The sequence below is a fragment of the Microtus pennsylvanicus genome, chromosome 20 (assembly GCF_037038515.1).
Source record: "Microtus pennsylvanicus isolate mMicPen1 chromosome 20, mMicPen1.hap1, whole genome shotgun sequence".
Taxonomy (NCBI): domain Eukaryota; kingdom Metazoa; phylum Chordata; class Mammalia; order Rodentia; family Cricetidae; genus Microtus; species Microtus pennsylvanicus.
Window position 1 is genome coordinate 31,046,195 of NC_134598.1, and position 21,712 is coordinate 31,067,906.

The 21,712-nt window shown below is 44.7% G+C and overlaps 1 protein-coding gene across 1 annotated transcript in view; it reads left to right on the forward strand.

The window, feature by feature from the left end:
• Cfap54 (cilia and flagella associated protein 54) overlaps window positions 1-21,712 on the forward strand; it is a 251,885-nt gene that overhangs the window by 65,749 nt on the left and 164,424 nt on the right. Inside the window, exons 21-26 of the mRNA XM_075954510.1 lie at window positions 1,105-1,197; window positions 1,416-1,601; window positions 9,953-10,089; window positions 12,576-12,723; window positions 14,363-14,518; window positions 17,091-17,213. Coding sequence (XP_075810625.1) covers window positions 1,105-1,197; window positions 1,416-1,601; window positions 9,953-10,089; window positions 12,576-12,723; window positions 14,363-14,518; window positions 17,091-17,213 — 843 coding nt within the window. The remainder of the gene's footprint in view (window positions 1-1,104; window positions 1,198-1,415; window positions 1,602-9,952; window positions 10,090-12,575; window positions 12,724-14,362; window positions 14,519-17,090; window positions 17,214-21,712) is intronic.

Sequence of the window (21,712 nt, forward strand, 5' to 3'; positions counted from 1 at the left end):
CAGACAAATGACGGAGAAAATGCAGAATATATACACAGTGGGATTCCATCCAGCCACCAAATGAATTATATTATATATATCATGAATGAATTATATCGTTCTTTAGGAAAACGGGTGGAGGACACTATATTAAGTAAAATAAGTCATACTCAAATAGACAAACCTTGAGTGTTTCTCTCATTTTCAAATTCCGGCTTTTCTGTAGATGCATTAAATCATGCCTGTGTATAGGACATGGAAGCAGAGGGGAGACTGGGAGTGTCACTGAGAATAGCAGAAGAGGAGGAGGAAAGAGCAAACATGATCAAAGCTCTTGTTGTACTTGTCTGGAAATGTCTTCCTGAAACCCATAGCTGTGTATAGTGAGTGTGTGCCGCTATAAAGGGAAGCATGTGCCAGCTTACTAATGCTTAGTACAAAGGACCGTTCCACTAAGAGCAATTAGAGGAGCAATAATGAGGGTCAGGGCCATAATGGCTCAGTGGGTAAAAGTGCTTACCACACAAGCCTAAGGGTGTGGGTTCAAACTCCCAGAACCAACATAAAAGCCAGATACACAGCACAAGGGTATCATAGCCACGCTCCTGTATGGAGCACAGAGGATGAGACAGGAGATTCTCGGAAGGCTCGCGGGCTAAGTGAGCCTGTTGTTCTTACATGGAAAAAAACAAGAATCCTATCGCAGATAAGGAAGAAGTCAGGGATAGACAAATCGTGTTTGTCCTCTAACGTCCACACACCCAGTCACATCTGTCTCAGAGAGAGAGAGGAGAAAGAGACATAGAGAGGAGAGAGAGAGAAGACAGAGATAGAGAGAGGAGAGACAGTGAGAAGAGAGAGAGAGAGAGAGAGAGAGAGAAAGAGAGAGAGAGAGAGAGAGAGGTTATGAGTAATATTTTAGACTTGATTGTCCCAGGTAAGCAAACCCTACATTTGTCATTGAGCTTTTAAAGAGGGCGTGCAAACATATGGATTCAGTCTATCAGATGCCTAGCTACTTTTGTTGTTGGACGGTCTGCTCCATCCACACTGGTTCTGCTCCATCCACACTGAGGAGATCAAGCCCTGTTAGACCACAGCTGACGCTGTCTCTCTCCCCGCCAGGTGTCCTGGTACTGCATACTGGGTTGCAAAGCAGAAGGAAGCTATGGGAAAGTAAGACTCAACAACAACCATCTCCCAAACTCTGGAGAAGCGGTACGTCATGCTCTCCTCCAGGAGACTTTACCGAAGCCTCCTTAATGACAACGGAGCGTGTGCTCCCCGTGAAGTCATTCCCACAGTGGATTGACACTAATTCCAACCCGAGTCACAACTAAGATCCAACAGTGAAGGAGAAGCTTTATCCAATTATGATTTAATAGTCGCACCTCCTTAATTCTCTGAGTAAAAGCTGAGACGTTTTCTGTTCACAGATCCCAGCTGACGGCAGGAGCACCTTTGAAGTTAAAGGTTTAGAAACGAATGAAAGATATATATTTGCGATCGCTGCTTATTCTTCCAGTGGGAAACTCATTGGTGATGCTGTTGGCGAGACAACCAAACCAATCCTCATCTACCCACCGCTTTCTGCTGTCACTGCTCGGATGTACTTGACACAGGTAGAAAAGATGGCTGCCACTCTCTCTCTATTCTTCTTTTCTCGTAAGCACTTGCTATCTGATATCTGATGGAAAACAATCACAGTAGACATTCCACAGTGCCTGTGATACGTATTTTCCCATGATTGCAGCTTACTTCAGAAAACGCAAATCGTTGCTTCCCCTATTAGTGAGTTTGCCTTCTCATAGAACATTGCCCCCGGGAGTACAAATGTAATTTTAGACGTTTTGGGAAATACGGCAATGCATATGAATAAATGTTATCTGTTACTACCCGGAGTAGCAGGTCTTACCCTGGGGCAGTGTTGTCAGCGCCTGGTGACATTTTTGGTTGTCACAGCCTAGCAATGCTGCTGGCATCTTGTGAGTAGAGGCTAGGGATGCTGATAAGCAGCATCCAATGTGACAGGACAGCCTCCTGCAGCACATGCTGGGGATGTCGCTTGGTAGTAACAGAATACTAGCCCAGCGTGCACACACTGTAGGCTCAGTCACAAACACTGGGAAAAAAATCCAATACAAAATGTCAGTAGCACCAGGATGAGAAAGAAGCCCACATCCAGAGATGCCTCATGTATGTGTCTGTCTGTCTGTCTGTCTGTCTGTCTGTCTGTCTGTCTGTCTGTCTATCTATCTATCTATCTATCTATCTATCTATCTATCTATCCATCCATCATCTATACATGCAATTGTATATGTATATACACACATACATATATATGAAATTCTATATATTATTTTTAACCATACGTACTATTTTACATGATAGTTTTCCTCCCTCCCTCTTTCTTTCTTCCTTCCTTCCTTCCTTTCTTTCTTTCTTTCTTTCTTTCTTTCTTTCTTTCCATTTTTTTCCTTTCCCCCCCATTTTTGACTTTTCAAGACAAGGTCTCTCTGTGTAGCCCTGGTTATCCTGGAACTTGCTCTGTAGACTAGCCTGGCCTCGAACTCAGAGATCCACCCGTCTCTGCCTCCTGAGTGCTGGGATTAAAGGTGTGTGCCTCCATACCCAGCTGATATTTTCATTTACTATATAATTTTTATTTTTCTATTCCATTAGAAAATTTCCTATGAAGTACTCTTTAATGATCATATGCATTAAATTATTATTTTTTCAAAAAATTAAAAGATAACTATGTAATCCTCATTCTCTTTCTTCCTTTCTAGCCCGTTCTCTACTCCCCCCCCCCACACACATAGAATTCATGGCTTCTTTTCTCTAACACTGTACTGAGCCTTGTTGTAGGTCTCTCAGTAATTCCTTATGCTGGATATTTAGATACTCTTCAGGCTGTTGTTACTGTAAAAAAGCTAAAACACACATTACCGCATGCAAATCTTTTAACGGTACCTACCCATGGCTACTTTTCAGGACTAATTCATAGAAAGGAACTTTGCAGGTCAGTGGAATCAGGTAGACCCAAGTTCAGATTCACGCCCCGCCCAGTAGCCACATGGTACTGAGCAAGGAGCTTCGTGTGTGAAGGATGGGCAGCAACGGGATGTCCGTAGGTCTGAGGAATGTCAATGGAGTGACGTATGTCAAATGTTTGACGACAACATTTTCTCACAGTACGCACGGAAGAAGTATTCTTATTGTTAGTCCTAAGTATACTCATGATTAACCTTCTCGCTGACACAGCTGTTGTCTGACTGAAGAGGTGTCACCCATGAACAGGACACCAGGCCTGGAGTATCTAATTTTAAGCCTATTGTTGGCTGTAGAGTGGATGACTTTCTAAATTTTATCATAGTTCTATTGTGCTGTGCTATTTTTCTCTTAATAGTTGATTAGCATTATAGGCTTAGTTCTCACTGGCACTTTATATGATCATATTTTTCAGAGAAAATTAAATTGAGAGAATTGCTAAAATTTGTCTCGCATTGGTGTAGCATGTCACACTGGCTCAGGGTTTTCTGGTATTCTGATTTCTTTAAAACTTAATATATTCTCTAATTTGCAGCCATGGCATTATTGTGAGGCACTGAATATTTCATCAAGACCTAATTTTTCTCCCGGGAGTGTTTTGACTCTTGGGTTCCATTTGGCAGAACTTTCATTGAAAGTTAATAAAACGAAGTCCGGCTGTACCGCTGGGATAATGAGGAGCGCCATGGAGCGATGACCTGTGTCCCTTTATTGACACTGTATTTGCATTTCTCCGGGTCACTCGAGATGGTTGACGGGCATTCTCCCATAATGCCAGGTGGCTTAAGCAGACATTGCTCATTAAACCTCCTTCATTCTTAGATTTGAAGATAAAGTTTTTATATATTCTAGGTTAACATAAACCCCCCTTTTTTACTTTTTAAAAGTACAATCTGGTTTTCATAACATTGGTTAGCTCTCAGTTTCAGGACAACCTGTTCATTAAAATGCATTATCATAAGTATTATGTAGTCACAGATGAGCTATTTCCCCAAATGCCCCTGGTTATCATGGCCTAAGGGGGTTTAGGTTGTACTTTTGTTCCACATTAGTTTATAAACATTCATACAGTCAGGCAAATCTTTAACAGGTCTTCCACTAATGTAGAACACTAGTAATTTAGTCTGTTTGGATTTTTAATAAAAGGAACTCTTTAGAATTACATTGTTTTGTAAACATTCCCTCATTTTTGGCCTCATTTCTGTTTACTGTTTTTAAAGCAGGTAGTAGTTAAAGAATATATTCTCAACCTCCCTAACACTGCTACCCTTTAAAACAGCTCCTCATGTTGTGGTGACCCCCAACCACAAAATAAATTATTTCCTTGCTACTTCATAACTGTAATTTTGCTGCTGTTGTGAATTGTAATGCAAATATCTGATATGCAGGATATCTGATCTGCAATCCTCACAGGGGTCCTGACACCAAGGTTAGAACCTCTGCCCTAAACTTTCTTAGGTGGCAGAGGGTAAGTCTGAGTCTTGGACCAGCTCTTGTCTTCCTGCCCTTCTGTCCACATTCCAGAGGCTCAGTACTGGACTTTGCTTTGTGCCCACGGCATCACTGTGACCCCCGCCTGCTCTCTGTCTCCTCCAGGCCCCCCTTTCTTCCCCTGTACTGTATACTTCATGCTCTATCAGGTTTCTCTTGTCTGGACCTGAGCCCGTGTCTCAGCAGTCTTCCTTGTGAGGACTGGACACGTGTGCATGGTCCCAGTCGGTCCCCATGGTGACAGCAGTGAAGGAAGTGTTGTGTTTACATCTTCCCATTTCACAGAGGAATTAATCAGAACCCATCAGAGGGTGAAGGATGCCTTTCACCCATGAGTTGACATTTGAAAGAAAGAGTTATGGGTGATTTAGTTAGTGTTAACTGTCGACTCGACAGAGTCTAGAATGACCTGAGAAAAGGCTCAGTTGAGCAATTGTCTCTATCAGGTTGGTCTGCGGATGTCTCTGTGGGGTTGTTTTGATTGTCTTGAAGATGTAGGAGAGATCAGCCCACTGGGATTTGTGCCATGTCCTGGGCTGTACAAAAGAAAGTTAGCGAAGAGGCTGCCAGCCATCAGCGTTCCTCCATGGTTTTGGATGTGAGTTCTGTCCAGCCTTTCCTCTTAGGAAGTTTCAGTGCCTCTCCCATTTACCTTCTGCCACGTCTCTGCTTGTGCATCTATTTATCGATGAACTAATTTCTACTTTGCATGGGGCTCCATGCTTGATGTCATCTCTCCTTCCAAGGAAATGCCTATTTTTCACTCATCTGGAGCACAGCCACAATGCTGAGCCTGTGTAGATAATCTTCGTATGGTTCCAGCTAAGGTCCTGACTGCACACTAGGGAGCCAGCCTGCCTTGGGCAGGCGTGGGCTACGGAAGGCTATGGGGTCAAGGTTGGGTTACATTTCGTACCTTTTTTTCTCTCTGTAATCCGTTCTCTCTCTCTCTCTCTCTCTCTCTCTCTCTCTCTCTCTCTCTCTCTAAAGACTGACATTTCTCAACTTCTCTATTTTTTGAAAGGGAAATGGCAGTCCATGAATTTTACAGATCCCTTAATTCCAGCCACCTGGACCAGCAGGCCCTGAAATTGGAATCCAAATTCCCAAGCAAGGGTCTGATTGGTTCATTCGATGTAGGAGAGTCTGACTTAACTTTTGTGCTTCAGGACAGATGTTTTGTAAGTCTACTCTTCTTTTCTATGGTACCACATCTGGGCAGTCTGATTGGAAGTCTTGGCCGCTCCCCCCTTTTTTGTAATAGCAGACAATTCAGTCTCCCAGTCAGCATGGACTTTTTCCAGACCCTCTGGCTCTAGAGTCCTCTGGCTCACTGTTGTCTTACCTAAGTCAGTCCATACCTGATGACGTCTTACCTCCCCTTCTAGGAGCTTCTTGCACAAGTGATAAGTTTTTTTTTTTTAACCAAATTCTTCTATATAGGCTGTTAATTATTCTTGACATCAGAACTACGCTTTGAATGAAGTCCATCTTGCTATGGAATCCCAGGTGCTCACCCTGGCAGGATACAGTGTGGTCCGATGTGGCAAATTGTTTGGCATCTTCCTGCTAGAGAAGAAGGTCATTACTAGGAAAGGCTGATTCTTAAATTTAGTGAGCAGAGCATTTCTGGGTACATAGTCTGCCCCAGGTACTCAAGGTGAAGGATTCTAAAACCCGAGTGTGCTGGGGGGCGTGTGAGCTAGTGTGCTGGTTTCACAGGGAGCTGGAATCTACCCTCAGAATTCACTAGGACCTGGTAGGACCAAGAAATTGGCATTTCTCACTAGTTCTGGGTGACTCTGGTGATTCAGGGCTGATACGGTGAGACCTCTGGGTTTTGACAACTGAACCAAACATAATGGCGAGAGCTAGGCAAAGGAAATGGGTAGACTATAAATATCCAGATGGTGGTGAGCGCTAGGGAGCAAGTACCTAGAGTAAGGGGGGCAGGGCTGGGAGGTAATGACGCTGGTCAACAAGAAGGCAGGGGGAGCGCGGTTTGAGGAGAGACCTGAAGGAAGTGACGGGGAGAGTCTCTAGGGAAAACCATCCAGCTGGAGGTGGAGCAGGTGTCCTCCCAGTCTATGGTGGTTAGAACGAAAGTGACTCCCATAGGCCCCGAGGGAGGGACACTTAGGAGGTGTGGTCCTGTTGGAGTAGGTGTGGCCTAGTTGAAGGAAGTGCATCACTGGGCTTGCAGGTTTCAGGTGCTCAAGCCAGGCCCAGTGTCACTCTCTCTTCTTGATGCCTGCCAGTCTGGATGGAGAACTCTCAGCTACTTCTCCAGCGTCATGTCTGCCTGGGTGCTGCCATGCTTCCCGCCATGATGAACTGTAAGCCAGCCCCAGTGAAATGTTTTCCTTTGTAAGAGTTCCCATGGTGTCTCTGCACAGCAATAGAAACCCTAACTAAGATACAGCAGGTCAGCTTATGTGGCCGGAGCATAGGGAACCAAGGAGAGCAATAAGAGTGGTCAGACACGTGAGATGCAGGGCAGTGGCAGGCTGTTGCTTTGCCTAACATGCACAGCTACTGAATAATAGCCTTGATTCACGCTGGGTCACAATGTGGCTTCTGTCTTCAAGGCTCCTCTGGTTAAGTCGGGAACAGACATGGAAGGCAGGGATGAAGCAGTCTGCACTGCTGAGTTCCAGTGAGAGGGCACAGGGTCTTACCTGTGCTGACAGGAATCACCGTGCTGAGAAGCAGTTGGGTCCTGGGTCAGTTCTGAAGAAGGGGCTAATGGGAATTCTTAACAGAAATAATGGGGTGGGAAAAGAAGTGTTGACTCTCAGGTCAGTCATCCCACCGGAAGGACAGACTTGACATTATTTGGATTGAGAATGAGGCTAAGTGGTGTGTTCTTGGAAGCTGGGGGAACTGAGACTCGGGGTTTGGGCGAGAGGTGTGGACTTGAGAAAGGTTTGAGAATAGCTTGTGATGGTTTCAACCTCATGAATATCGTTAAGAAAATATGGACAGACAAGGGAAGCCAGATGAGTCAGTGAACCTTAGGTATCCAGCGTAGAAAGAGTGGGGAAAGAGGAGGGGCTGGAGACAGTGTCGGGAGGGAAAGGTGGTCCTTTGAAGCAGAGAACAAGCCTGGGGTGTGCAGCTCTGGAAGCTGAATGTGGCTTATTGACCAGGGAGAAGGTGTCTAACATGTCCACTACGTCGTTGGTCTTTTAGTATGCTCTCTCTCATTTTAACCACCCCCCTTGAAAATCTGTCTTCCAGGACTGTTAGGTTAATTCTTGCTGAATACGCAGACATCATGGCACTTCCTGTTAAAAAGTCTATGGTGCTTCATGAGTTCATAAACCTTATTTTTCATTTTTAATTAGCATATCTAGTATTCACTAGTTGAGCCGATAACATTATATAAGGCCAACACCTTATCCATTAGGCAGCTGGAGCTGATTTTAAACTGGAAGCTCAGTTGTGGGACTTGCCGACCCTCACACATTGTCTTTTTGTTCTTGGATCATCTTAGAATCGCGGCCTTTAGGGACTGTCGCTGCAGCCCTTTGATTGGTCAGATGTGGCCCATAGTAGTGACTTACAGCACTGACTCTAGGACTCTGCTGCTTCTACAGGCTCTGTGCAGACCTCAGCTCTCCGAGCCCCAACTTCCTCACCTCCCTAAAGGGTGCGGACGGGCTGTGCGGAGCCGTCAGTGGGTGCGGACGGGGGTGTACAGTGTAGTCAGGTGGTGCGGACAGGCTGTGTGGAGCAGTTGGGGTGCGGACAGGCTGTGTGGAGCAGTTGGGGTGCGGACAGGCTGTACAGTGTAGTCAGGGGGTGCAGACGGGCTGTGCGGAGCAATTGGGGTGCGGACGGGCTGTAGAGTGTAGTAGGGGTGCAGACGGGCTGTGCCGAGCAGTTGGGGTGCGGACAGGCTGTACAATGTAGTCAGGGGGTGCAGACGGGCTGTGTGGAGCAGTTGGGGTGCGGACATTCTGTACAATGTAGTCAGGTGGTGCGGACAGGCTGTGTGGAGCAGTTGGGGTGCGGACAGGCTGTGTGGAGCAGTTGGGGTGCGGACAGGCTGTACAATATAGTCAGGGGGTGCAGACGGGCTGTGCGGAGCAGTTGGGGTGCGGACAGGCTGTGCAGAGCCATCAGTGGGTGCGGATGGGCTATACAGGGCAGTCAGTTGCATAGGCCCCAGGGTTTAGGGTTGTACCTTGCATCTAGAAGGTTCCGTCTGGTTTCTAAGCCTGACCGGACCCGCGTCCTATATTAACTTTTCCTCACGTCACCTGTTTTTCTCTCACTGCTCATTCCTCACCTGTCTTTCCTCAGTGCTCCCTGACGTTTCCCACACTTCGATCCGCTCACGCACTGTCTAAACTAGACCAGCTGGAACTGTGTCCCGGCTTCAGGGTTCAACTCAAGCCTCACACTCCCTCCTTATAAAATGTGCACTCTGTATTGAGACCCCCTCCATGCACACACAACAGTTATGGTCTTCATAGCTCCGCTGGACGGTTGTGCGGTTTATGCTTTCAGCTTGGGTCTAGTCACATGGGGTGGGGGCATTCCTAAGCTGACTGGCGCCTGCATGGCCAGCAATGAGCACAGGGTAGGAACTTTCTGGAAAGCTTACTGCTTGGTGAGTCAGGAGGAATCATTTGACAGACGAGAGAGGTTCTGGCCCTGCAAGCTTTTCCCATGAGTGGATAATGTTCTAGCAACACATCCCTTCTGTGTTTAATTCAATGAATTTATTTATTCCTTATCATTTGAAATAGCATGAAAGTCATTTGGTGAAGGGTCATGTTAGGTATGCATTTAAAATAGAAGAATTTTTAGAAATCCCCGTAAATGCATTCCATCAAAAGAAGGTCAGTCGGTGATTTCTTTTCTTTTCCGACTGGGCTTCTAAGCTTCACCAGTGAAATTATTTTCCTCAGCACTGGATCTGTTAAACTTAAGAGATACGGACTCTTCAAAAGCGTTTCTTTTTATTCTTTACCCTCTTCAGCTGCCAACTCTTTGTTGCACAAAAGCTCGGAAAGTGTCAGTCAGAACCAGGACAGAATGAAATATATTTCATGTATCAGGTTGGGGAAATCTGATTGTTTCTCTTGGAGCAGATTGTTCATTATAACGGTATCTATAATAAATGGGGCGTACTGCTGAGATGGATGGAAATGAAATTAATTTGGCTCAGATGTGATCTTTGTTTTGCTTATGAGGATTTGAAACATCCTTACAGAGTTTCAAATTTCCATGCAATTTAGAAATAAAGGAGATTTCAAAATGCATCTGTCTCCTCCACGGCCACCCCGTCCCCTCACTGTGGCACCGTGGACCAGAACAGCGGATATGGAATTAGTGTGTGGCAGGAGGGGTCCGAATTGGGTTTGCAGTATACATGTTCCAAGTGAAAAGACCCCCAGGGACAATGTGTTCTCTGTCACAGGTCGCCTATCAGATCGGAAACTATGAGTTGGCCAAGAAGGTCTTCTCACCGGTTTGGGATTATTTTGTTGCTTCTCCACTTCAGGATGAACAGTCGGTGATCTCCCTAAGCAACATCATGACGATAACACAGAGGAGGTAATTAGACACATTACTTTAAAGCCCTGTCTTTCCTGCTTTCGTCTTCATATCAAGATAGCCCATGTGAACGTCTGTCTAATGAGAATCATAAAGCACGTGTGTTCCAAGGCCTTCAGTCCTTGTTAGTTAGATCTGTCTTTACTTGAGTCAGGAAAAACAGTGATGGTTAACGTTTTGGAGTAAAAATGTCAAGTGGTAGCAGCCAGAGGAGAAAACATGAACACTCACTGGGACTTTTGAAACCAAGTAGGGAGTGGCTGGGTTAAGGTGAGGGCTTGACGCCTGAACTGTGATTATGAAGTTATTTTTTTCCTTTGCTTCAAATGGGCTCCCAGGATTAGACTCTCAGCAGTTGCCAGCATGCCAGCAGAAGCCAGAGAAATCAGCTGACTATCTGTTGACTTTTCTGCTCTTTTTCCTTAAAGGAGCAGGACTTCAAGGCAATCCCCAAACAGAGCATTTCAGGCTGTTAGTTCAGGCTGTGTCTACAAACTGAAAAAAAAAAAACCCAACCTCTCACCTGCATATTAATTAGAACCCTTCACCCCTCATAGATAATGAACATAAAAATATAAACGATAGGCAAAGTAAGGTGTTGGTAAGGCTTATGTAAACTAAAAGCTTAATTCCATTTCAGTCAGACAACTATAGGCTTAACATTTGCCCGTGCTAGGGTCGTGACTGCTGAGGGAGAAAGAGGAAGTTAGGTCTCGTGTGAATTGTAGGGTGTGGGGGGGCAGATAGTGACCGGACTTTCTAGTGTTAAGGGGCTGCAAAGTCTGGAAATGGGGTGTGTGTGTGTGTGTGCAGGAAGTGGGGTGGGGGATTGCTTGATTTAGCTTTTCCAGCAGGATATTTTTGTAGGTGAGGAGATGATAGCAGATGTCTTGTTCAGTGTTGACATTCAGGAGACAGTCAAAGCCAGAGGTGGCAATTTGGAAAATGTCCGTGGAGGTCACTGTTGAGATCTTGAAGAGGAGCCTTGTCTTCCAGGGAATGGTAGTTGAACTTCAGCAGAAAAGAGACAATCCTGGGATTGAGCAATGGCGTTGCTCACATGAAAGAGGCGAATGTAAGAGATGGACTAGAGAAAGGTTATCGAAGGGGGCTGTCCAGGAGATGAGGAAGCAAGGTGACACTCTGCCAGGGGAAGTGGGAGTCACGTGCAAATGCCAGGTCAGGCTCAATAAAATTCTGTAGAAAGGTTGAGCAGGATAGAAGCCAGGAGACATTTAAAGTTGGCAATTTGGAGGTCACCAGTGAATTCAAGAGAGCAACTTATATGACACCCCAAACCAGAAATGGTTTTGTGACAGACCTGAGGAATAGTGGAAATGGGGACTCAAGGGGGTATAGAGCTCAAAGCTGGCAGAACGTTCCATGGGACCATGTGCACAGAGCGGCTCCCAGGAAGAGCTGAAGTGACATCATAGCTGATGCAGAGCTTTGTGTTGAAGCTCAGCCCCCTATGGCTAAGGGTCCGCTTGAGTCGTGTTTGTATCCCAGGGCCTTGGAGAGCGTCATACATGGTAGGCTTTCGCTGTTTGAAAAGGTGAATGAAGAAAGAAATAAGCGAAGACATAAACTGGTGTCATGAAAAACTAAGAAAATTGGACAGCGATGTCCCTATGGGTCACATGATGACAGAAGAGGTGGCAGAGACTAAGATTCTGTGAACCTCAGGATTGAAGAGACTTCCTGGACTCTGAGGCGAGCAGGGACTGCAACGGAGCCAGAAAGTGATAGGCGAGACAAAGGCATGTGTCACGGTGCTGAGGGTCATTGTGAGGCCAGCAAAACTTTGCACAAAAAGTGTGGTGTGCATTGCACAAAAAAGTGTGGTGTGCATTGCAGGGTGGAGCAGGAGAACTACAACCCTCCTGGAAATGGAGTGCAGCTCTCAACGTGGTGGGAGCCTCTTCAGGTGTGAATTAATGACATCAGGCTCTCTCCTCCTCTATGCAGTCAGGAGATTCAGGCAGATGGACCTGAAGCTTGAGTCTGAGAGCTTGTCACCACCTAGGGAATGGGAACAAAGGAGGACAAACAGAGATCAAGCTCCGCTGATCTTTGGCACCATGGCCTGCAATTTAGAGAAGGCAATCAGAGATAACCAGAGCCGCTAAGATACATTCTTTGCAGCTGAGTTTGCTTTGAATGCTCCTATCATCACAAAGTTCATCAGCTGGACTTCCGGGCCCGTTCTTCAACCCGACTTACTGTAATTCCAATAATGTTGATAGAACAGTACTTCCTATTTATAAGAACTAGGAAAATTTGCCACCTCAGCTTCTTCTCTTTCTTAGCTGTGAACTCACTTTTGGTTTTCATTTAAGCAGACACCTGAGAACAGCTGTTCTGTGTGCTGCCCCCGCTGTCAGGGTCACGGGGTGGATGCTGAGAGTCAGTGAACCCAAAGAGGTCGAATAGCTAGGTCAGTGTCTGAACAGCAGCACAGTTAACACCATTTCCTTCTTCCGCAGACTGCATTCGAATATTCTGGCAGAAACCTCTTCGATCCTCTTATACCTTTTCCTTAGAAATATCTTCGTGATAAGCGACATTAAGATTAAAGAAGAAAACCTTTTCTGTGATAATATTAAAGGCAATGAGATTTTCCCTGCCCAACAAGTGAGTAAATGGCAGGAACTGGAAGGATGTGGGTTCCGCTGTGTTTGTGTTTGCTTCTCCGTGCCTCAAGGGCGGGTTCCATTGGGATCGTGTGTCCTTCTAGTGGAGGGGCCAAGAGAACGGAGCCTGAATATGTTGCACTGTTTTACAACATATTCACAACCCTCGGCTCATTGTTCCTTCTCGATCTACCTTTTTCCCTCTGTGTACAAGACCAGTATAGATTTCAGAACTCAAATCTGTACAGTGTGAACAGTGAAACACTTGTTGCCCCACCACCGCCTCCAAGAACACAATGGTTTCATTTCTGTATGGTTTCTCTGCTTTTGAAGAAGATACTGGGATTAGCATATTATTATTTACAGAATGGGATCTCAATTTACTGTTCATCCACCTGCCTTCTTAAAAATGCTTCCCCCCCCTTAGAGATGCTTTTATGCTGGTGTATATTAACTTGCCATGTTCTTTTGAATTATAAAATTGCATGCTTACACAGAGGCAGGGATTTAATGGCCCTCCTAGCAATGGACTCTTAGGGCATTCGTATCAGGCGCTGTGTAGTCCGCAACCCATAGTGTCCTGACTTTGGTAGTGTGATCTTATATTAGTTCCTCATTCCAGCTAGTGCATCTCTCCTTCTGACCATCCTTGCTAGTTAAGGGAGCTTCAGATGTCTACTTTCTTTTTCTGTTTTTTTTTTTTTTGTTGTTGTTGTTATACCTATTAGATTCGGTCATTGGTTAACTAACTGGTAGCTAGTTATGAGGCCCACGCCAGTAACAGGAGCCCTTCCTCCAGTCCAGTTTGTGGTTCTTGGAGCTCAGGTTCTCAAAAGCACTTCCCCTGTGTTGAATGTTCTCTCTGCATTGCATCCAGTTTCTTCTCCGGCCACACCAGTTCTGAAAAGGAAGCCGTTTAAACAAGTGCTTCTTTGAATTTCAGCCCCAGAAAGCACCATTCTAGTCAGAGCTGCTCGTGTAGAGATTTCTGATTAGTGTTCATACAGTTTCTCTTGGGAATAATGTGGATATAAATACAAATCATGTGGATATATAAAAAAAAACCAACATGTTTTTCCCCAGAAGGTGAGTGAGAGGAGAGAGGGCTCTAGGCCTTTAGCAGGCGTCTTTAATATCACAGCTGTGGGCTTTGCAGTCTTCATCATTTCTGGTTCCTTACTGGTAATACAAATGGAAGTATTAGTCTAGCTTGCCCCTAACGTTCCATTTTCTCACAAATTAAGAAGTGAAATTAGAATCTGTTAACCAAGTGAGAGCAATATTATTGGTATATTACATTTTAATTATTATTCACAATTTGTGGTTTTAAAAAGTAGGGTTTTTTTCTTGAAATTAAAATTTGACTAATTTTTTTTGTCTCACTAATAAATAGATAGGCACGTTTTCTGTTATTAGTGATTCTTGCTTACAAAACACTCTGGAGTTGGGTTGCAGGATTATGCTCTGCACATGGACCCTTAAGGGAGAGTCTGAGTCCTTTCCTAATCCAGATTGTCTTCATGTTATCGTTCATGTCGCTGAGCCAGAAGGACTACATTCCTTGCCCTCTCCGCCTCTTAAAGGCGTGCGGAGTTGCGTACCTGATGTCCCTGGTCACGCTGTTTCTTACATCTGCACAGATCGCTCGACTGATGGAGTGTGAGAACGTGCTGGTAGCTCTCGAGCTCAGCAACTACCTCAACGATTCCAATTACGCCCTTCAAGCGGTGACCCAGTGCTACGGACTCCTCGCTCCTATCATCTATCACAACATCGTCCTGGTACCTGTCATACAGGTGAGGGTGTCCCCTAGCCCCCACAGAAGGTATGCACAGAACGACAGTTCAGTGATTATTATGGGAAATAAGAGCAGTATATCCCTCATAAAGAACAAATGAGTCAAGAAGCATTGTGAAAATGCCCCAACAAATTATATACCAGAAAGAAACGGAGTATGTTTCTTTGAAAGCACACAGTCCCATTAATGGCCTTAGCTAGCCACTGGCAATGGTCAGGTGTCAGTTTTAAGAGTTATTTCAGCTTTCATCGTCTTGACATTGTAGATAGAGCAGTATATTTTCATCACACGTCACTACAGCCATCTCAAGGATGTGCATAGTGAATAACCCGAGAAAGTTTGCTTCGTGGCAGAATTGATATTCTCATTCAAAGGGAGGAGAATAGACATTTTGGATAAATGATGGCGAAACACCTAGTTATTCATCTGAAGGAAAAGTAGAATCTGACCTCTATTTGTGGTTTGTACAACTATCTGCCTCTGTTAAAGGATTGCAAGGAAAATAAAGCAAAACTTTAGGGGGAAAAAAAACCGGAGCAGACTTATGTAGTATGGGGTTTCAGGGAAAATCTTTCCAATTAAGAGGACTTGTAAAGCCCAGCAGTGGTGGTGCACAGCGTCAATCCTAGCACTCCAGAGACAAAGGCAGGAGGATCTCTGTCACTTAGAGGCCAGCCTGGGCTACAGAGAGAGTTCCAGGACAGCCAGGGATGCACAAAGAAACTCTGCTCAGAAAAAAAAAAGAACTAGAAATGATAAACTGCCTGAGACAAAAGAACCATGACAAAGACATAAGAGACTTGTGGAATTGGAAAAAAATAAACTCGAAGTGAATGAGGAGTAGATTAGATAGGGCAGGAAGCCTTGCCAGTTGGCCGTCATCTGATAGGTAGAGGGACACATGGTCCGAATAGGCAGTTCATAGAAAACCAAGTCCACTGCAATGTAGGATGCTTGGGTACCAAGGATTTCTGGAAATATTTGCTGGATTAACAGTGTAGAATCCATAACTCCTGTTCCTGGTGAGAGCGTGTGGTAGCGGTGGCATTCTGACTCACCGGCAGGATAATGTGAATTGTTATTAGCTTTTGGGTTCTGTGAAAGAAACTTAAATTAAATCTAACTTTAAGCAGAATTAAAACCAAATATCCGATACAGTAATTCCTCTACTAGTAATTTATTTCATAGAACAGAAATTTAATAAAATTAAAAATACATTTATCTGACAGAGCAACTACCCTGTAAGTGTTACACAGAATAAAATCATTATCTGGCCAAGTTCTGGGGCTCTGAGTGCCCCTTGCATCCCAGGTTCATATATTTTTCCCACCTGGGGACTTGGTACCACGTAACGGCCATTGACTTAGAGTGGGAACTGTGGCCTCAAGGTTGGTGCTTCATCCTCCTCCAAGCCCACAGCTGCTGCTCATGTGGGCACCGTAGCAAGTAGAAGGGTGTCGCGTGTAGTGTTTGGTGGAGACAAGCTACCTGAAGAAAAGCAGCAGAGGTGTCAGAACTAAAACACTAACCATGATCAGTTCAATGTGAGAACAATAAATTACAGTCAGTCCATGCCAGCTGATAATGTATTGCTATTAGCCACATCAAGTAGGGCTGTCCCTGCAGATTGGGAGCCACTGTTCATGAGGCATAGTTGAGGGATAAAAATAAAAGTTCAAACAAGTATATCTAAGTGCCATTTTGTGAAATAGCAACCAAAGTCTCTCTGGGGACATTTTTGCATTTGTGCGCGTGCACACACACATGTGCAAGCTTTGAGAAATGACTGGGGGATTAGCACATTTGGGGATGTGGTGTGCAATGGGGTTAGAGGGTAAATTAGCACAGAAGGGAAGAATTAAGCATTAAACATCCTCACCAGTGTATCAGGATAGTAACGGATTGCTAAAATGGTGGCTTGAAGCAACTCAAAAGAACAGTCAGTCACATACTGATTTGTCCTTTGGGATCATTAGAATGAACACAATCTCAGCTCTGTTTCTCTGATGATAGTACCGCTCTGACCTGTGCAGGAGGACTGAGAGCCCAGTCTCATAGTCTGGTTCTTGATCAAGTTCAGGAACACATGATGCAAAGCCAGGAGGGGAAGTGAACGTCAGTATTAACTCATTTTGGGTGGTGTAAGCGCTCGGTTTTAGTCCAAGAGGGACTGTCATGTCAAGCAACTTCCTTGTACTGTCCCAAGCAGCCTGATCCTCTCTGTGCTTTACCAAGGTCTCCCTAAGTATGGATGTGACTTTTAGTGTTTTGGATCCTTACAGCATTTGACCCCTTTTATGGTGCTTGTGAAAATAAGCATCGTTTTATGTTATTTTGTTTTATTTTGCACTCCTCATTCGTTTTCCCTTTATGTAGATAGATGACCCATCTGAAAATGGAATAGGCTCCTCGTGTCTGTGTATATTCTTTTATACCTGGTGGAAATGTTTTCAATAATGATCGATCGAAGTGGCACTTTATAGCCTAAGACTGATGTGATTTACATACCACATTTTGTATTAAATAAGACGATATGTTGACACAAAAATCATTATGTTTCTGTGCTTTAGATCTTGATAAAATGCATCGTGGTTTTGCAAGGAATGCCAACTGTCATTCACTCAAAGAAAAATGTTTCAAGCTTTGAAAGTATCCAACACATGATAGCTTGCTGTATCTTCTACATGATAAAGGTATTTATCTCATCGTTTGCCTACTGTCTTAAAACTTAGGATTGGTACTGAGAAAGTCAAACCTCATTTAATCACCATAGTTGGGAATGCTTTAGAATATCAGCACCCCCAGGGCCAGAGACAGAGCTCAGAGAAGGCAAGTTCTTCCTGCTCTTGCAGAGGACCCAGGTTTGTTTCCTAGCACCCTTGGCAAGCAGCTTCCCCCAACTCCTGCTTCCCAGGATGCAATGCCCTCTTCTGGTTTCAGGGGCGCACCTGCAATGACTGGTAATACAGAAAAAAAAAAAAACATAGCATCCCCAAAGCCATTTTCCTTAGATGGAAAGCAAATATGGAGCCTGCAGGTTACAGAATGGCAACTAACCGCTGTTGAACTTGTTGGTAAAATCGTGGTGCCCCACAAACGCAACCTTGCTGTCATTGAAATAGCGTTTGGACATCGTCTGGCATTATACACAGTCATACAGGACATGTGTTCCAAACCCCAAGAAGGCTGCTGACACATTTCCTATGCTGAGTGCAGTCTGTATATCACCTTGTCAGGCTGTGGTCAAGAGGGATGGAGCCCACAGGAAGCCTCAACTGTCAAGGCCAGAGTTTGGGCTAAGGCAGTGGAACTTAGCTCTGCAGAGACAAACAATAGCTGCGCATGGTGACCATGCCTTTAATCCCAGCACTTGGGAGGCAGAAGGGGGGGTGGATCTCTGTGAGTTCTACACAGTGGGTGCGGGTGGGGTGCATTCCAAGGTGACTAGTGCCACGTAGTGGACAGGTGTGCCAAACCCTTCGGCCAAGTGAAAAGGCAAATCTAGAACATGGTGGCAGTGGCGAATCTGCGGATAGAAGCTGAGGATGTAGTGGTGAATCTGCAGATAGGAGCTGAGGATGGCAGTGGTGAATCTGCGGATAGGAACTGAGGATGGTAGTGGTGAATCTGCAGATAGGAGCTGAGGATGGCAGTGGTGAATCTGCAGATAGGAGCTGAGGATGGTAGTGGTGAATCTGCAGATAGGAGCTGAGGATGGCAGTGGTGAATCTGCAGATAGGAGCTGAGGATGGTAGTGGTGAATCTGCGGATAGGAGCTGAGGATGGCAGTGGTGAATCTGCAGATAGGAGCTGAGGATGGCAGTGGTGAATCTGCAGATAGGAGCTGAGGATGGTAGTGGTGAATCTGCGGATAGAAGCTGAGGATGGCAGTGGTGAATCTGCGGATAGAAGCTGAGGATGGCAGTGGTGAATCTGCGGATAGAAGCTGAGGATGGCAGTGGTGAATCTGCGGATAGAAGCTGAGGATGGTAGTGGTGAATCTGCAGATAGAAGCTGAGGATGGTAGTGGTGAATCTGCGGATAGAAGCTGAGGATGGTAGTGGTGAATCTGCAGATAGGAGCTGAGGATGGCAGTGGTGAATCTGCAGATAGGAGCTGAGGATGGCAGTGGTGAATCTGCGGATAGGAACTGAGCATGGACACAGACAAAGTGTAGGAAGAAGCTAGACCACTATGTCGTTTGTTAGTTTGTGCCTTCATTCAACAGCTGCTCACAGATTACCTGTCCATCAGGTTCTGTTTTGGGAAACTGGTGTATGCCCACAGAGCTGAAGCTTCATGGGTGATACTAGCTTGGGTAGTAAATAGTGGGCCAGGACACACACACACACAGGGGTGTGGAAAGGCAGAAGGAAAGACTGCAGAATTCACTTGAGATCTGGATATCCTTTAAGCAAGAGGTACGAACTCAAGTGACCACTGAGACCACACACGTAACATAATGTCTGATTTGGTTGGATTTCAGGCCAGATCATTGGGTCCAGAGACAAACTTACCTGTGGCATTCATTAAAGAATTAAGTAATTAAGCTAACAACCCAGTTCTGCCTCATGAGCTTAAAAGCTTTAGTGTACACACACACACACGAGTAATTCTGTGAAGCTTTAAATGGTGTAAATGAAAAGAAAATCAGTCAAGGGAGGGACATTTATGGATTTATGGTCTTGGCTTTCATTAGACCGGAAGGCCCCAGAAAGCAGGCCAAACATGGGAATAAATACACTTAGAGACCCATGCCAGTTTCACCTTAGTTGGCATGAAGGAAAATTAGAAATTAGATTGTTATTTTTAAAGTAGAAAGTAGAAATGGAAGATTAATCTGAACATGTAAATATTTGTGTAACGTACTCTTCACTATGTTGGAAAAGACCAGAGATAAGTTGGGACCAAGGAGGCAAAGAAAACGTTAAAGAGAGCAATTAGATGATACAAAACCAACCAATCAATTAAGTAAATGATACAAGACGCCAAGCTTCTGTGACAAGCAGATTTGATAAAGATCACAGAAGCGGTAGAATATGAGTTAAATCTGAGAACACCCCCATGTAGAACTGGTCAGAAATGGTGAGTATATTCAGAGGGCAGATCCAGAAGCCACAGCGTGAAAAGACCAAGAGTCTTGGTTTGAGAAAGAAATAGATGGAGCAGTAACAGGCTCCCCGAGTCCCAGGCAGGATTAAGGTAGGAATTCTTATGTAGAGAGATGTTGGTAATGGGTTTGAAGTCTTAAGTACTGGAGAGCAGGTTCCTTGCAATGCAAGGAGAATCAATGGCTCCAAACTTAGCAACACTAGAAGTTAAAACATGGAGATGGAGTTTGAAGGATAAAGCCTGAAGTCCCAGAACTAATAACGAAGAAAAATGCGAGTCATTTATTCAGGCGAAAATAAACACTTTCAAAATACAAGTGTTCGCAGACCATTGTGCCCATGTGCTTATTTGAGGAGAACACTTGAGGAAACGCTTTATCAAGTGACAATTGATTCAAAGCAGAAGTCCTGAGATAGAGGGAGACAAAAAGAGAGGAACAGCAGGAACAATGACTCTCTCAATATATGTATCATTAAAAACAAATAGATGATAAGGGTATGATCTGGACTTTGTAATGTAAATGCCAAGTGGGGTTTCTTGAGAGACAAGAGTCATCCTTGGAAGACAAACTTATTAGCAACCCAGAACTAAAACTTCCATTGTACCCGAGGAGGGGGAGAGAACGTTAACAGGCCAGTTCTTGAACTATGGTTGTGCAAAATTTTGATTGCTACACAAAATGCATGTAGCTTAAGACTACCATTTTCTCTGGCAGGACACACACACCTATATAAAGATAATTTGGTGATGTATCGCTGTGACCCAAGAGCTGGAGAGATGGCTCAGCGGTTAAGAGCACTGCCTGCTCTTCCAAAGGTTCTGAGTTCAATTTTCAGCAAACACATCGTGGCTCACAACCATCTGTAATGAGATCTGGTGCCCTCTAGAGGTAGAGACCTGGTCAGTCATCCTCATCCACTTAGATCATGAAACCCAATGTGGACAAGTTCAACAGAACCGCCGTATACGGGCTGCGCATACATGCTTCAGCATTGCCAGGGCATAAATTTCATTTATTTTTCATTTTCACTGTGAGCAGAACTTTACAGTCAGTGGGACTTCTTAGTGTAGAAGGAGCAAAAGGAATGAAGTGAGGAAGGTGAGAGAGAGAGAAAGAGAGGGAGGGGAGAGAGAAGCCAAGAACAAGAAATATGGACAGGGAGGATAAGAGAGAGAAGTAGTAAGAAGGAAGGAAGTGTGCTCACTTTAAAGACGGGAGTGATAAAATAAGTATTCACCACTTTACAAAGCGTGGATGACCTTAGAAGACAGGCTCCCAGGAGGGTTAGGAATGCAGGTTCTAATATGGATATTATTTCAAGAAAGACATCTAAAATGAAGGAGGCAACGGTAATGGGCAAATACCAACAAAAAGAAAGGAGGGAGATGACGATTTCCACCCCAGAAAAAGCAGAGTTCACAACCACAAACATTAAGCAGGAACAAGGGCTGCCCCACACGCTGTCTTTGGCTCCTTTGGGTTGACCTTCCCTGCCATCAGAAGGCTCCAGGTCCTTTGGGTTGACCTTCCCTGCCATCGGAAGGCTCCAGGTCCTTTGGGTTGATCTTTCCTGCCATTGGAAGGCTCCAGGTCCGTTATACAGTCTTAGGACAGGCTCGCTGCCAAGCATGAAAGATGAAGTCTTCTCTCTAGTTGATTCTACACAGCACCACAAGGGCAAGAGTCTGACTTAAAGCTCGATTTTTTTTTATAACGGCAAATTGAAGAAAAATAAGATAGCGTGGAAAATGCCACAACGACATTGGATCACACTTAGCAGCCTTTCCTAATAAAATTGCCGGTGAGTCTGGAATGAGAGGAAGCTGCTGAATAGCGATAAGGACATTTACCCAAATTTGAAAGCAAATATCATACTAAATGGCAAATTTCTGAAGCCATTTCCTTAAAAATGAGACCCAGGAAGGAGGTGCCAATGCTTAACAGTCTTATTTCCAGAGGTTCCCTCTTGTGCTGTAGACATGGCTTTGAAATCCTTTCCTAACTGTAGAAAGGGAAAATGCGACTTATTCGTAATTGTAGGGTCTCAAACATCTTGTAAGGAATAATTAGAATTATATG